Source organism: Molothrus ater, chromosome 5 (genome assembly GCF_012460135.2).
Source record: "Molothrus ater isolate BHLD 08-10-18 breed brown headed cowbird chromosome 5, BPBGC_Mater_1.1, whole genome shotgun sequence".
Lineage (NCBI taxonomy): Eukaryota > Metazoa > Chordata > Aves > Passeriformes > Icteridae > Molothrus > Molothrus ater.
This window is the reverse complement of record NC_050482.2, coordinates 3,961,899-3,978,356: the sequence shown is the minus strand read 5'-3', so window position 1 is coordinate 3,978,356 and position 16,458 is coordinate 3,961,899. Positions and strand designations below refer to the sequence as shown.

The 16,458-nt window shown below is 41.7% G+C and overlaps 1 protein-coding gene across 1 annotated transcript; it reads left to right on the top strand.

Moving 5' to 3' along the window:
• The first annotated feature begins 1,246 nt into the window (after positions 1-1,246).
• On the top strand, positions 1,247-16,224 carry LOC118697502 (interleukin-2 receptor subunit alpha-like). Its single transcript, XM_036400184.2, has 7 exons — positions 1,247-1,506; positions 10,652-10,837; positions 11,056-11,178; positions 11,473-11,700; positions 13,458-13,511; positions 14,396-14,459; positions 15,700-16,224. Exons 1-6 carry the CDS (start codon positions 1,431-1,433, stop codon positions 14,437-14,439), a joined length of 711 nt encoding a protein of 236 aa, XP_036256077.1. The 5' UTR covers positions 1,247-1,430; the 3' UTR covers positions 14,440-14,459; positions 15,700-16,224.
• Positions 16,225-16,458: the final 234 nt, after the last annotated feature.

The window sequence follows — 16,458 nt, the reverse complement described above, 5'->3', positions numbered from 1 at the left end:
AGAGCAAAGGGAGATTTATCAGGAGAAAGGTGGCAGAGTGATGGACACTGCCACAGCAGCAGTTAAAAATTTATCATATCTATTTCTTAGCTTGCCTGCTCAGAAGATTTAATTCATTGAGGATTTATAAAGGAGAAATAAATGCCCAGCAGGTAATAATCATGATAGAATACCACAGATAGTTTAAATCTGTTTTTTTCTATAGTCTATCCCAATTAATTCTCTAGTTACTAAGAGAAAATAATTTCTGTGTAAATGGCTGAAGAAAAACTGCATAAAGTGTGATACTTCCTTGGTAATATCCAGTTTTCCACTGGCATTTGCAAAAATTTCACTGAAGCATGTCACACCCAGACAATTTAGGGAAGGGAAACTTTTTCCAAACTTGGCAGCCTCACCCTCATATTTTTTGGTTCTGTTTTTTTTTTTTTAATCAAGCTGTCCATCCTTCAGAAGCTCAGCTGTGGTTCAGAGAAACTGCACACATGCTTCCATCAAAACCAAATGCAGAATGGCTTTATCAGCACTAACAGAAGACCTCTGAAAAACCAAAAGGGTGAGCCATGGAACCTTTTCTTTGCAGGTAGAGCCTGAGATCCATTGTCACACACCAGACATGTATTCCACAGCCCTGGTCCATCTCTAACACCTGTCCAGCCACAGATTTGGGGCTGAGTACCTGAACAAACCTATAAAAATCTTCCTGCTCCTACTGACCTCAGCTGTAGTGAAATGTGAAAGAGCTGTGGAGCCAGGAGCTCTGATGTGTCAAACCATCGCAGACTTCTTTCATGAAAAATCCTTTCTTAGGATTTTCCCTTGTGAGAAGCTGCAGTTTCAGCAACCAAAAGTAAACAATGGTTATCTGCTGCTGTGGAATGCAACAGGTAGACCTGGGATTGGTCTCCTGTGGGTGTTTGGATTTCTGACCACTCATGGCAGAGCTGGCTCTTGCTCTCTGTCTGAGACACAGATCTTTGTTATTCATTCTTGTCTATTCTTAGCTTAGCTAGCTGCTGAAGAAACCTTTTCCTTTCTATTTCTTTTTATTATAGTCTTAATGTAACATATATTACAAAATAATACATCAAACCTTCTGATCATAAAGTCAACATTCTTGTCTCTTCTTCATCCTGAAAACCCTTGTGACCATAGTCACATCAAACCACTTCCTACAGACGATGGCACGCTCTGCCACTCCGAGCACTGACTTTGGTTTCCTGGAGTACAGACTAATACTTGAACAGAAAGCAGCCTTTGTTCTTTCCTGTGGAGCCAGCAAAACGATGATTTGCTGACCAAAGCCCTCTCTGCACACGTGGGTGATGCTCCCAGCCAGCCTCAGCAGGCAGTAACCAGCTCCTTGGCTTGGCTGGCAGCAGCTCATCACTTCTGAGAAACTTCACCATCCTCAGAGGTGTGGAGAAAAGATGGGGACAAGTCCCAAGGAGCACAAGTGGCTTTTGATGTGGCTCTTGTTTGGATTCATGAAGGGGAACAGGACAGGTAAAAGACTCTTTTTGCCTTTCGGGGAGGGAAAAAATGATTTGGGTTTTTTGGTGGCTGTTAGAACCACCAAAACTTAGTCAGAACACCCTGACTCCTTTCAGCAAAGGAAAGATGTTAAGGAGCTTAAGGAATTTATTATTCTAAGGAAATGAGAGAAATGGGTTCTGTGCCCACAAACTGTCAACTGCAGAAAATCCAGAGCTTTAGAGGATATTTTTTTGTTTGACTAATGTATGTATCCTCCAACCCATCACTGGAACAGTGGGCAGATCAAAGCAGCCTGAGGCAGCCCTTTGAATTTCCTTTTTCCATTTTGCTTGTAACTTTAGGAAACAAAAATAGACACTGAAATGCCAGCACCCCTGTAGGTAAAATTTATGTCAATGCTATTAGTTAAAAGATACCATCCAAATTTGCTATGGATACTATAGAAATGAAATATTTTTTCAGCCATGCCTTTCAATCAGCAGTGCCTATAAACTGTGGAGACAGCTAATCCAATTCAGCATAATTTTACACATTTATAAATGGTGACACTGCTTAGATTTGGCTTATTTATTGTGACAAGTGGGTGCATTGAGAAATGGTGATGCATTAGTGTATTTAAATTTAAACTGCTTTGTTCAAAGGCAGGGGGAAAAAAATCCCTTCCATTCTCAGCGCTCCATAAATGTGATATTTCTTTCTGTGTCTGATGATGATGTCCAGGCTGAGAGGTATGAACAGACACAGCCTAAGGCAGGCTCTCAGTTATGCTGGTGCTGTAACTGCTGATGGATCATCCTTAGCAGGGCTGGGAATTTTCCTCAGGGCTGGCCATCTCAAGGGAAGAGTGTGTCACTAATGACTGAACTGATTAATGCAGCAAGGACCTTCAGGAAGGTTGAAGCCCCAGGTGATTTTATTCTCATTATTTTGCCAGTGAATGCTGCACCTTCTCCTTTCGCTGCCAGCTGAGGAACCAGAGGCCAGGGGAAGTGTTTGGTGCTGCGTGCAGGAGCAGCACCACGAGCTGCTCAGCCAGAGATGTGTCAGTGGGATCAGTTCTGGGATGAGTCAAGTTCCCCAGATCACACTTTCTGAATTACTCTGCCTGGAACATGTAGTGAAATTTCTTTCTGGCAGTTCTCGTTTATCAGAAACCGTTCTGGTTTTTTGGAAAAAAATCGAGGGGTTTCAGAGCAGTTGCATTTTATGCTATTTCATGTAATTTTATTCACCACTGAATGAATTAGTGCACAGGATTGCATTCCCCACTGTGTTTCTAAGCTTTTATTTCCTCAGCTTCCTATACTTATTTTCAATGTCTTTCCCAATGTTTAAACATAATATTTATATATATATTTGCAATTTCTCCCTGCAAATAATATGCTAAGGTAGAAACACCATACTTTCACCAATTTAGGGGTTTTTAACCATGGAGACACTAAGGCATTGTGGCTGTAAGACCTGTTGATTTAATTCCTTAAGGGGATCAACAAAGAGACCTGGGAATAGACATAAGCAAAGGGAAAGGGGCTGGGTCAAACTGGTCAAAAAATCAACCAGGCCAGCACATACAGTACTTTATTATTTTGCCTCAGTATTTTCAGCTTGTCCCAGCACTGCAAGTTCAGTTTTGTAAATGCATCCAGCCCTAGATGGTGTTTGTAAAAATGCACTATCAGGAATAAATATAATTAGAGGGAAAAGGAAATAAAAACACTTTGTTGTACAGAACAGTTTCACTGATAGTTCCCAAAGAGTTTTGAGAGGGAAAAGTCCTGGGGGACTGGGGAAGCTCAGGCATGGGATGATCATTCATTTAATAAAAATTAAACTACACCTTAGTGCCAAAAAGAAGAGAAATGCTGGTTTTCCTGTGAAGAGCATCACATTTATCTCCTTTATCCTGCACAGCAGCAGTGCCTAGAAGCTGCAGGCATGGGTGAAGCCTGAAGTGAAGGTCAAACACAGGGTAAAAGCTGGTCTGTGCTCCTACAACCATTCCATCTTGCTGTTCATCATACAGGGATACACTGAACAGATTTGCAACCTAAACTTGGAAAGGATTATAACTCACAAAAGAAAGAAATTCATTCATGTGAATTTCATTCACACAAGATGGGTACCAGATCTCAGTCACGTAAATGAGAGGAATTTCTTTCCCATTATACTTGCATATTAGTGCTGGCTCCCATGGATTTGAAAAGCAATGCAGAATACATTAAAGTTGTCAGACACAGACAAGTGATTATTGTAAGGTCAACTAGAGAGCAAATACCTTCATAAACCTTTCAGCTACAGTGGCCTTCAGCAACAAAGGGCTCAATATGCAGCTACAAGTAAAAAAATGTAAAAAAATGTTTTCAAAGTGTGATCCTACTGAGGAAAAGCAGATATTACAGACAGAGATCCTGCAGTACCTGCTTCTTCAGCTGGAGGAATTGTTTTCCCACCTCATCAGAGGTGAGATCTAATGTCCTTTTTCCTTTTATTGCGGAAGAAAATCCAGATTTTAGATACTTCTAGAGAGCCACTGCTCCTGACTTTGCTCACTGTTGCCTTCAGATTGTTGTCATTTTAGTCTCCCTATCTCCTCAACATTCAGCTTTGTCTGCCCTGTTCTCCCTGTTGTATTAATGCTATTTCAAAGCCCAGCTTCTGGATATTTTCTACCCACGGATTCCATTCCCTGACCTTGGTCCTGAATTCTGGAACAACGTGGCTCACTGAGTATTTGCTCCATCTCCTCCAATGCTTCCCCCAAAACTCACATTTCCAAAGCTCTTCCATGATTTTCCTCACTTGATTCCCTGTTCCTCAGCCCTGCCAGGGGAGCAGCACTCTATGTCACCTGCTGCTTTTTCTTGATGTTCTTATTTTGTAAAGTGCGAGCCTTCACATAAAGAATATATAACCCTCTCTATGTGGAAAAACACTTCATGCATGACATCAGAAAAATCATGTTCGTGTGCAGAAAACTTCCCTTTCACTTTTGAGATCTCCAGGGCAAAGTTCCATGACCATGCTAAATCCCTAAGTCAGGTGAGATGAGTCCTTAGCACATATTTGAAATCAAAATTTCCCCACTAGACCTCTTTTTTTTTCACTTTTCCAAGACTGGGACACACACTTGTCAGATCATTCAATTATTTTCGGAGAGGATATTCTCTACTGCCCTTTCAGCCCTACAAAAAGCAAGACTGAGAAAATTCCAGACAAAGGAAAGAATCTGTATCTCTGCTGTTGTTTAAAAAGACAATTTTTGTTTCTTTTTAGATGAAAATTTCAAAGACATGTGGGTTACTGAGATTATCTATTTAAGCAGAAGTGTCACACACCAAAACAAAGCTTTCATGTATGATATTCTCAAAACTTGGCTCTGTGTTCTGCTACAAAACCATGTGCCGTGGTTACATTCAGAGTCTGAGCTCTGTGGCTTTACCACAGAACCAAGGATGTTATAAACACCCAGAAACAAAAACAAATGTTCCCCATTCTTTACTTAGTGCATTTTCTGTGCAGCACACTGTGCCCAGGCTAGTTTTCCTTCCTCTTCGCTCTTTGCTAATGTTCCCTCTTCCAATTCCACATTTTGAGTTCAAGTCCCCGGCCCAGCCTCTCTGCTAGGGCAGGTGTGAGATCTATCAATACATCAGGTAAACCACTCTGATTATCAATATGAGCATGGAAGAAGGTTCTTCCACCACTGCAGCTGATAAAAAGAAAGAAGCACCTTAAAGCTTTGCTTTGGAGAAGGTAAATTAGGTGTCTCTGGAGAGGTTTGCCCAGCTCCCTTCTCACAGAAGGAGCTAAGAAGGCACATTCCTGAGGAGAAATTATGCCTAGCATGACAAAGCTGAGTCCACTGTGCAACCTGCTCTAGCCTTGCTGTATATGGGACTTTTTGCATTAGATTCCACTGTCTAGGTCAATGCAAACAGCTGGTCAGCAAGATTAAGCCAAGAGGTAAGAGAAGTGCATTTCTCCCAAACCCAGTTTTCTGTGGTCCCAGTTCATATTCTACTTTATTTTACATTGTTTTTTGAACAGAGATATCTGGCACAGCAAACTCAGCAGGGACTGAACTGCCAGATCCTTAGAACAGGAGATTCTTGTACTCCACTGCTGGGAATATTCAAACTCACTCCATCCCCCTAAGGCTGGTCTCTCCTCCATTGCTCTTTGTATTAAAACTTGTGCCTGGTTATTTTATCTGCATTGTATTTCTGTCACATACTGCAGACTCACTATTACTCAAATTATTTTTAAGATAATCTCTCTATAATCTAATGAACAGTTAATTATAATCTCACAGGCAAGTTACAATAAAATTGGGGTCTGTACCCCAACCCCACATCTGGGATCTATTCCCATCTTACAAATTCACTTAAGAAATAAATGACATTAATGAGGGAAAGAATCCTGCAGAGCTGAGGCTTGCTTGTTAAAGGATCCTTTGGGAATAAGTTTTAAAGTAAGAAAAAGTTCATTACCATTTCAGTCCTGTTGTTGGTATCAATTTCTTCGCTTTGCCTGTATCAGTTTCATCTTCATGAGACTGCACCATTTAGAGAGCCCAGTTTCTCACAGCACATAAATCCCCAGGGCTGATTTAGCTTTTCAGGCACAGCTGGGGAAGTATCTTCATTTTCACCTGGTTTGATTTGTTGTTGTCTCTGGGGAGAGGTGCTCTTCATCTCTGAACTGGGCAGGTGTGTGCAGTGCCTGGTTTCTTCCACTGCTTCTGCCCAAAACTTCAGTTTCCTACCAATCCCATCCTACTGCCTTTGTAGTAAGGGGAAAATTGACCTATTTTTGCACCTTGCTGCTTTAACTTGAGATCAGAATAGTGTCACTGCTGGTGACACACAGCCACGTGACAGAGGAAGTTCTGAGTTTAGGTTAGTGTGGCGTGACTCACTGTCTGTGTTTTACCTAGCACTAAAAATACGTGTTACGAATTTTCCACACTCACGTCTTGTGGACTAAAGGTGTTGCTTTAGAGCCTCATCTATCACTGCTCTGCCAGCTCAGACATGGAAGAGAAACAGGAGGGAGGGTTTCATGAAGCCTGGTACTGCCAGCTCACCCACCAAGAGCAGTTTTGTGGTTGGGTGAGTAACATAGGTGACTGGGAAGTGTGAGGGAAGAAATCTGAAAGAGCTGATGCTGATTTAGATACTGGGTTTCTTTCCCTCCAGCCTCTCCTGTCTGATTTCTGACAGCTCGTGTGGAAATCCCAGATGTCCTGAGGCATCTCAAATGGCATCAGACACCCCAGCTCACACCTGTCTGTTGGCTCAGATGACAAGGCTTGCAGGTCTCAAAAAACTTTTCAAACTTAATTTAGGGAGCGCTTCAGCAGATAACTACCTATTGTCTCAGTACACAATTCCAAGGGTTTGTCTCCATCCACTCCATCATAATAATTGAAACCACCTCCAGAACTTCCATAAATGCTGTAGGCACCAAAAAAATCCATGAATATGGGGAGACACAGAAATTCCCATCTGCCTTAGGAGAGCTAAGTGTTCTCATAATTCTGCACCTGACAGAAAGGCTAAATCCCAGTGAACACAATTACACCAACCTCTCTGTTTGGCCCATTTACTACCTCCAAGTGCAGAGAAATGGAGTCCCAGGACACTTTTGGGGTGTGAGAAGTGAGAATAATTGGTAGGGGCTGATGAATTTTGTGAATGAATGAAGGAATGAGAGAACAGTGGACATCAGACAGCAAGAGAAGGAAAAAGTGGCACACAACACCTTGTCATGGGGACGAAAAATTGGAATATGTGCAGAGGGAAAATGAGGAGGCAAACAAAACATCAAGACATCTCAAGGTAATGTGAGAGTAGCATTTCAAACCAGTAATAGCAGGATTGCAACCCTGGAGAAGCTGAGAAGGGATGCAGAATCCAGAGAAAGCTGAGCTGTGCAAAACACCACAGGCTCTGAGGCAGGTTATGCCCAGGTCTGCTGGCATTTGAAAAGATTGACATTTTCATATCATGCCAACTCAAACAAGTTGATTGACTAATTATCAGCAAGGTGCAAAACAACAAAAAAAAACCCCCAAAAACCGAAACTAATCTTTCCTAAAAATGTAAAAAGTCAGAAATCTGGTAAGAAAAAATGCCCTTCTCCCTGGATTCTGCCCTGCCCTTCTCCCTGGATTCTTCCAATCCCTTGGCTGTTTTACCACTCACACAGCAAGGATGTTGATTTTTTTAGGGGCAAACCATCTGTTTTCCTTGGACACAAAGATGGAATGAAGTTTTAGGCACAATTAACTCCAGAGGTCAGTATGGTCCTGACCTCACCAGGTCTGCATCCTCTCTGCAGTCTTCCTAAACTATTCCAGGAGGTGCCATGACATGAAACCGAAGAAAGACATGGAGGTGCTGGAACAGGTCCAGAGAAGGGTAGTGGAGCTGGGGAAGGGTCTGGAGCACAGGTCAGATGAGGAGAAGCTGAGGGATCTGGGGGAGCTCAGCCTGGAGAAAAGGAGATTCAGGGAGGATCTTTTCACTCCCTAAAACTGCCTGGCAGGAGGGTGCATGGATTACATGCCAAGTGCTTACTTTTTCTAGAAAGAGGAGTAAAAACCACATAAAGAGAAGCACTTCTGAAGATATATAAGATATTTGGAGACAATTAAGAGCAATCGTGGCAAAGGATATTTTGCAACATCTGTATTCATTCACAGCTCCTCCCAGTGTGAGGACTGGTGCAACAATAAACCCAAAAGTTGACAACTTTGATCAAGAACATTGGTGAGAAGTATGGGAGGAGAAGCCAGTGTTTTAAAAGGTTATGATGGTTGCAAAGGAGATGGTTCTTGAAAATGGGAGCAAAGTATTTTATGTGACAATGAAGCAGTTAAAAGTCAAAGGGAGGCAGGCACAAGGTCACAACAAGACCTGGGAAATTCCCCTTCCAAAATTCTTTCTGAATCAGAGAAAGGAATATGGTTGTAAAGGTCAAAGAAGATACTGCAGTTATTTAGATGTGAAAAGACAAGAACTTGAGTAATGTGGATGAAATGAAAAGGCTGGATCCAAGAAAGGCTGTGTGTGATCCAGCTGCAATGTGGATGTTCGCCTTCTCTCAAGTGGACCATTTCTGCACAATCCCTGTCTGATGTGTGCAAGTTCAGAAGAACCCAACATCTGATCATCAATTAAAAGAATGTTTGCCCTTTATGATGAGTTGGTTAAATGTTGTGGGTTTTCTTAAGAAGAGACTAATGAGTTGTAGGTTGGAGTGCCTTATGCTGAGATTCAGATATGCAATCTGCTTCAAAGAGGCTTTTGAAGTCTTGAGGGAAACAAGCTTTTAGCTTTCAGGGAAAGTGAGAGTACATGATCTCAACTTGCTGCTGATCTGATAACTCTTTAATTTTAATCACCCTGACAGTCTGTGGTAAAACATGTGGTTAACTATTTCGGGTGCAGTCGCTTCTCTCAAAGCCACAGTCTGATGTCATTTACAAGGCAAATCCTTTGATAACACAAAGGTACAAGGGGATTAAAACAACCCTTATGCAGATTAGCTGTTAAACTGCTCACATACCTTTCGTTGTTGCCTTCTTCAAACTTTGTGACTTACTAAACATCAAGACAAAATAAAGTGAAAAGGGCAGAAAATATCGAAGTGAGGAAATGAAAGAAAAGGGCACTGCAGGGCTGGGGCTGGGAGTCACAGGTTGAGTTGCTGTTGGTCTTTCAAGGAGAAAGCACTTTGGGAGTCAAGGGCAGACACCAAATGATGAACAGCTATCGGGGACTCGAGGGCCTTTGACAGTCGTTCCTGCCAAAGGCTGCATTAATTATGGCTGCAGAAAATGTGAGAATATGATGACTAAGAAATTTCAGTCCTGATAGCTGTTGCTGTTGTGCATAAGCATAAAGGACCACGGATCATGCACCCAAAGATCCAGAGTGCCAGGCCTGGTGCAACTAGACTATTTGATTCTTTAATTTCTCAGCCTTTAGACCTTAAATAATCATTAAGTAGTGCCTTTATCAACCTCTGGGTCCCCAGCTCAGCTTGAGCAGGCTTTTCAAGTGCACTGAAATGATCTAACTTAATTCATTCCAACTGACTGAGAAGTATATTTAGATATGATTTGTTGATGACACAACATTTCAAGTCCTTGTTTTGGGACAAGTTATATTTAGGTTTGCAAACTTATTTCACAGTAATCTGTTCTTTGGTGTCCTCAGACAGAACTGAAAGTCTATGTCCATTCCCAATGTTTGCTTATAGACAATTGTAACTTTTAATTGCTTACTTTTGTCTATTGTGCCTCACTCCATAGACTGAGAGCTGCACACTCTGGTGGTGGTAGCTGCTTTCCAAAACAATTCTTAACAGCTTCATTAAGAAAATGTTGATAATAATGATTCTTCATTAAGAAAATGTTTCATGTTGTCCATCTAGGGGACATGTCTGGTATTGAGAATAGGGCAGTTCTTGATTCATAAAGTAAAATGCCAGGCTGTCCTGATTCTCAGGCTTTCTATTTGCAGGTGTATGCCTGTCCTAGGGTGACGTTATGATGCTTGTATCCCCATTCATGTGCTCTGTTAATGTTGGATATCATGTTCTGTACCTTTAAGACTGGCTCTGAAGAGAGAAAGTTTTGTTTTGGTTTTCTTATCAGCCTGGCGGGACACAGAGACTGCAGCTTTTGCTTTTTCTGCTTTTGCTTTTCACTTTGCTCTCTCTCGCTCTTGCTTGCTTCGCTTCTGCTTGCTTGTGCTCATTAGCTAGTTTAGCTAAACTGTCCAATTTCTTCCTGGACTGTTTCTCCTTTCCTTTTTCTGATCATTTTGAACCTGCTCCGGACTGGGACCTGGGAAACACCAAGATCCTGCACCTTGTGGCCTGCAGCAGCTGCCCCAGCGCCGGAGGGACTGAGAACAGAGTGACCACCCCCCAAGAGAGACTTTCTGAATTTGTCATGTTTTTCAGAGCGGTGTCATCCAGTATTGTTCATTTTGTGTGCTGGGGGGTGCTGTGCTTGTTAAATAAACAGGTTCTTTCCACTCCTCTCCGAGGAATCCTTCCTGTTGGGGGGACGGGCCGTGTGGGTTTGCTTACTGGAGGGGCCCTAATTTGGAAATTCTCCTCCAAATTTGCCCTAAACCAGGAAAATGCCCACGCCTTCCAGAGCCTGAATTTGCTGATGTTACTGCTGACACGTATCCACCAGAGACCAAACTGTACTATAGGTGTGACCCTGGCTATGACAGAGAAGCTAGTGCATACGCAGGAATTCAGTGCAAGATTGAACAGCAGGGTGCTGTTTGGATATACAAAACATTTAAATGCTTAGGTGAGTGACTGTTGTTTTTTTTCTATACATAGAGGTGTTTCTCCTCCATGTGTAACTTGGTATAAAACAAATCTGGGCATTAACAAAAGATCTTTTCTGCTTATTTTTCTAAGTTAGAACTTGAAACAGTTTTATCCAACCTCTAGAAGCTTGAGTGCTCTGGCACTTTGTTCTGATATTTGTCCTGCTGTAACTCAACAAATGTAACTCCTCCACAGATAAGAAAAATTTGTCATCAGTGGCTCCCATGACCAAGTTGGAACTTACACAGAAGCCAGAATTAGAACCAATGAGCACTGCACCCCAGAAGCAAGAAGACCTTTCAGAGTCCAAACAAAAAGGTAAATAAGAGCTCATTCAATACTTCTCCTGGTGATTTCCATGGAAGTAGTGTAAAAATGGTGAATAATATTTAATTATTTTGCAGACAGAGGGAAAGAAACGATTTCTCTAATATCTTGGATGAGTAACATGATACAGTATAAGCAAATGAGTATTTGACATCCTAACCAAGAATTAGAAAGGCTTGCTATATCCTGCCTGTCTATATTTTCTAAGAACACAAGATTTTCAAGAACAAAAGCAGCATGCAAAATCTGTCTGCTTTAACCATGTGCTGCCTTGTGCTCCCACAGGTTTCTGTAGTCCTCCCAAGACTATTCCACATGCCTCCATAAAGCTGCCCCAACAGCATTACGTGGGACAAGTCTTACATTTCAAATGCCAGACAGGTTATGATAAGAGACCCCCCACCTTTGGCAGCAGGACGTGCCAGGAGGTGAATGGAGAAACCTTCTGGACCCCCCTTGATATGAGATGCACCAATGACAGCACCCAGTGGCCACCACAGACCATTGAGCCAGGTAAGATGGTTGTGATTACACCACAGCAATGTCCTGACCTGCTCATGTGGAGTTCAGACCCCCCAGCTGTCATGGGGAGAGTGGGGGCTTCAAAAAATTTACTAAAGAAGCTCTGCCACTGAGGGGAAGAAAGAACTCCCTTGTGTATTTAAACACCTTCACAGAAAGGGGTAGAAATGAAGGCAAATCCTTCCTTAGCCTCAGATTTCATCAACAGTTTAAATTTAAGGAATCACTCTGTCCTGCAAGTTCTGTTGATGGCAAATCAAATATATTGATATAAAAAGGAATTGTTTACTAAGACAAATGAACAGGAGGTAACAGACAAAAGGCTTTCATGAGAATTACTTACTACACAGTATAAAATTTAAATAACTACTAGCAGATCATAACAATATAAAACTGTAATAAGATACCTATATTAAAGCCAACAAAAGAAATAGTATTGATTAGGAGTAAAATATAACTTACCACTGATATTATGATAATGTACACAGACATTAGAGTGAAGATTCCTTCACTCAATCCCTTGAGAAGTAACCATGAAATAGGTGTCCCTGCTCATGGGAGCAACTCCACACATTTCCAGGAAAATGTACAGATTTCTGCTTTGTGAAAGTTTGCTGTGGCTTCTATATCTGTAAAATGAATGGCTGTCAGTGGGAAATTCAGCCCATTTTGTCATTCCAGCCCTTGTGACCCTACCAGACCACTGCACACACTGTTTAAGCATCAGCCCAGCACTTTCTCCTCTATTTCATAGATCTGTTTCTTTGTGGTGCCTGGTTCAGAGTGCTCCTGGTACAGAAGTCACATTTTGGTGTCTGGTCTTCTCTTCCATCACGACACCATTGAAAATTTCACTTGGTGCTATCCAGATAAAAGAATTTCTTGCTTTGATAGATACAACAACCCTTCAACAAACCAGTCCTAGAAAATAATACAGCCTATTGGAATTACATCTATTTAAAAATTGCAAATATTTTAGAATTTTAGAATTTTTAAATTGGGATTGTGAAAAACATGGGACTGGATAATAAAAGAAGCCCCCTTGGCCTTAATTTAATGAAACAGTAATTCCAGTTTCCTGCAAAATGCTCCCACACCTCAGCAAGGTCGGGTCCTTGCAAACAGAGCACCAAATATTTATTCCCCTAAAGTGTTGCCTTTGTATTTGTTATGATCTGATGTCTGTAATGAAGCTGTAACTTTCTCAGTTCTCCTTCAGCATTCAGCACAAAAAATTTATCAAGAAACCACTATTACAGGACACCTTGTTAAAAATCTTGTCCCATATTAGGGCAAGTTTAGACCTTCCTTTTCTGGATAAGAGAGAAATTCAATTAATTTCTTGCACCAGGGACGGTTTAGCTTACATTTCTGGACAAAACCAGGTCCTGGTTGAAACCATGTTTTCAAGTACTAGCTTGACACCTTGAAAGTCATCCTTCCAGTCTTATATGAAGTAAAGATCTTAGATGGATCCCATTCCATTTCACTTCATGCCCAACATTAACAGGTATCAGGTCAGCAGATATGTTGGTGTCCAGGCTGGAAAGATCTGTTGATGGCCAAGAAGCAAACATGGCAATTTTAAAGTGTTCTGTGCAGAGGGCAAGCTGTCAGACTCCACCCTCGGAACTGCTCTGGTGCTGGAATGAGCTGGCTCTGCCTGACTCTGCCCTCATCACTGCTCTGGTGCTCTTCATCAGAAGTGCAAATTGATACAAAAATCAAGAATTTCTCTCTCTCCATAGGTTTGAATCTTCTGTCCTCTTTCCCTTCCTCATCAGGGACACTGCCAGTGACAGGTATGCCATTTTATTAAAGACTTCACCACCCAGAGCACCTAGTTGGTCTTTCAGTTTGGTGTTCTATTCCAAAGAGATCCCTTTCTGTTAGAAGAGCTACTAAATATGCTGCAAGACAAATGTATACCCATGTATTGTGTGAGAAGTTAGTAAAGACAGTATAAACAAATTTTCTAAGCACTTAGGCTTTTATAAAGAAGTTTTCAAATATTTGTAAGGAATGTAAAAAAAAAATAGATCAACCAAAAGTCTGGTTTTTTAAATGGAGCCATTTTCAGATTTTTCTCTGAGACTTTCTGTGAATTCAGTGAATCACTTTAACTGGGAAAAAAAAGCAGAAAAAAATGTAAATATTTAAATGCTGAGGTTTTTTCACATTTTCCAAGGAACAAAAAAAGGTGGGCAAATAGAACATTTCTTCACAGCTACACCAGTGCATTTAGATCAGTCTGAAGAGATTTTCTTCTCCCCCTTCCCCATTTTCCACTCAGCCATTAGCTGATGAAATAGAAATTAAGTAAGTCTGACTGTGCACATGCTCAAGACTTTACACAAGGGCTCTTGATTCCAGCTGGAGTCTGTTGAAAACTGTAGTGCACATTATGGTGAGAAGGAATAATGGGGTGAGATGAAGGAAGGGAAGGAGGAGTTTTGCAAACTACTCCAGAGACCACAACATCAGCAGTCCCTGGTTATTTGACTCTGGTCAATCTCTAGTTGATTGGGTCCTGGGAGCAATGGGGAAACATGGAAAAATTCCTGCCTCTGGGCAGAGGGGCAAGATGAGACCCTATCCCTAATCTTGCCTGTTTGTCCCAGATGGAGTAAATGTAATAACAAAGATAATTCCAGGTGGTAACCATATTGATTTTCTGGTTTTACAGCTATCTGGTTTGTTCTGCTTATCGTTCCCACTGCCTTTGTGTGACTCACCAAGCAGCCAATAAGGTAAGTGGGACAGAATGAGGAAAATGTGAAATCTAACCAAAAAATCCCTAGAGGTGGAAGAGTTATCAACTGGATCAGCCTTTCCCTATTGCACTCCTTAGATTTCTGGACATCTTCTTTGATGTTAAATATGAGCCAGGATTTTGGGATTGTCTGATTCAGCTGTTAAATACTGGCACAAGAAGAGGAGGAATCAGAGCTTTTGAAATAAAAAAATCTTAGAACAAGTTACCCAGAGAGGTTGTGGATTCATCCTTGGAAGTGTCCAAGGCCAGGTTGGATGGAGTTTGGAGCAACCTGGGATAGTGGAAGGTGTCCCTGCCCATGGCAAGGGGATGGAATGAGATGGACTTTAAGATCCTTTCCAACCCAAATCATTCTGTGATTCTGTAATTCTAAAAAGCAATCTTTGTCCCAGCCATCGTGGAACTGAGGGTGGCAGTTCAAATAATGGGTGGGAGATTAATTCTGTGGGAAAATTAAGGTTAACTATGCAAATACATTGTTTCAGATAGATTATGCAATCAGTTTTTTCTCTCTGGCCAAACTGTGGGAAGTGTGGGGGAGCATCTGCCACCACAACCACGTAACTCTGTTAACTTCATCCCCCTAATTTCAGACTTGTGTCATGACAACTTTGTGCTTCAGATTTATTTCAGTCTGGCCTCCTCCCTGTTTCTGTTACTACACTGAGATGCACCAAGGCTGTTCCTGTTCACAGGCTCCCCTGCCTAGTTAAGCCAAGATGTTCATTTGGGAATTCTCTTCTGCTCTCTCTTTGCTAATCCTTTCTCTTCATGTTCCTTACTAATCACTGCTGCTTCTTAGCTGAATGGGGATTTTTCTTGAAAAGTAGGAAGGGAGGATCTTGTGAAACCACACTAGAAGTGGATTTTTGTCAATTCATGGCTGGATAAAGCCATATAAAGTATAGATAATGCTTTGAAGCATGCTTTAGTGAAGATAGCCAACCATGGTGCAGATTGCCTGGGCCATTATAGGATTTCTGAAAATATGCTAGGTGACAAAGTATCAAGAATGATCTACATTGTACTGGCTCTGTGGTGGAACAAAGGTGAAATAGCCAATGCCAGATGAAAGAATAACTAACAAATGAAAGAGTAACACCCTAAATGGTGTCTTCTGCAAAAAATACTCTGTTTTTTTCATAGTAAATATAAAAGAAGCTGTAGAAAACCTGCTTCTTCCCACCTGTAATAAAGTGTTTTTCCTGTTGTAGGGAAGACTTCTCAGGGATTTGTGGCATTCAGATGCAAATTTGTGAAAATAATGACTTGCCACAGAAGAAATCAGATTGTACCAGTGACCCCAAGACCAGCAGTGGCAAATGAGGAGGAAGCCTGGACACTCAAATCCAACCTGTGAAGGTGGCAGAAGATGTTACAGCTCAACTCTCGTGGGGACAGCATGACTTCCCACCTACAGTGTGGGATTCACATTCTCTGAACCTGAGAGAAGCAGTGAGAGAAGCAGAGGAAAGAATGATCGAAACAATTCTTATCTCATTTGCTGTGGCTGTGTTGTGCCAAAGTAGAATGCAATGTGGAGATTGTTTACCCAGAGTGATGGTGTTTTGTTTCCCTGGCCTGTCAGGGCCGTGTGTGTGTGCCCACTGTGGGTCAGCAGACAGGCATGAGCTGCTGGGCAGTTGAGTTGAGTGCTTTGTGCAGATTCAGTTTAGATGTAGTGTAATGTAATATAGAATGATATAGTATAATAAAGTCATTAATTAGCCTTCTGATAAGACGGAGTTCTCCTCATCATTTCTCCTGGACGTTGGGCAAAAATATCACCGATACTACAGAGGAGGGCTGCATCTCATCACTGACTGCTGGGGAAAGAGCCCTGCTTGAAACTGCTTCCCAAACCCACTTCTCCTCCTCCTACCACGCAGCAGATGTGTTTCTAATATAACTGCAGCCCCTCCCAAGCCACCAGGAGCACATATGGACCATTCTCCCAAGCACACTAAATGGTG

What these genes read in the sequence shown, in the direction of transcription:
- LOC118697502 (XM_036400184.2), top strand. Translation starts at nt 1,431, where the DNA reads ATGGGGACAAGTCCCAAGGAGCACAAGTGGCTTTTGATGTGGCTCTTG. An exon ending in TTCAGAGTCCAAACAAAAAG is followed by an intron (nt 11,179 to 11,472) that starts GTAAATAAGAGC and finishes GTGCTCCCACAG; the next exon opens with GTTTCTGTAGTCCTCCCAAG. An exon ending in AGGGACACTGCCAGTGACAG is followed by an intron (nt 13,512 to 14,395) that starts GTATGCCATTTT and finishes CTGGTTTTACAG; the next exon opens with CTATCTGGTTTGTTCTGCTT.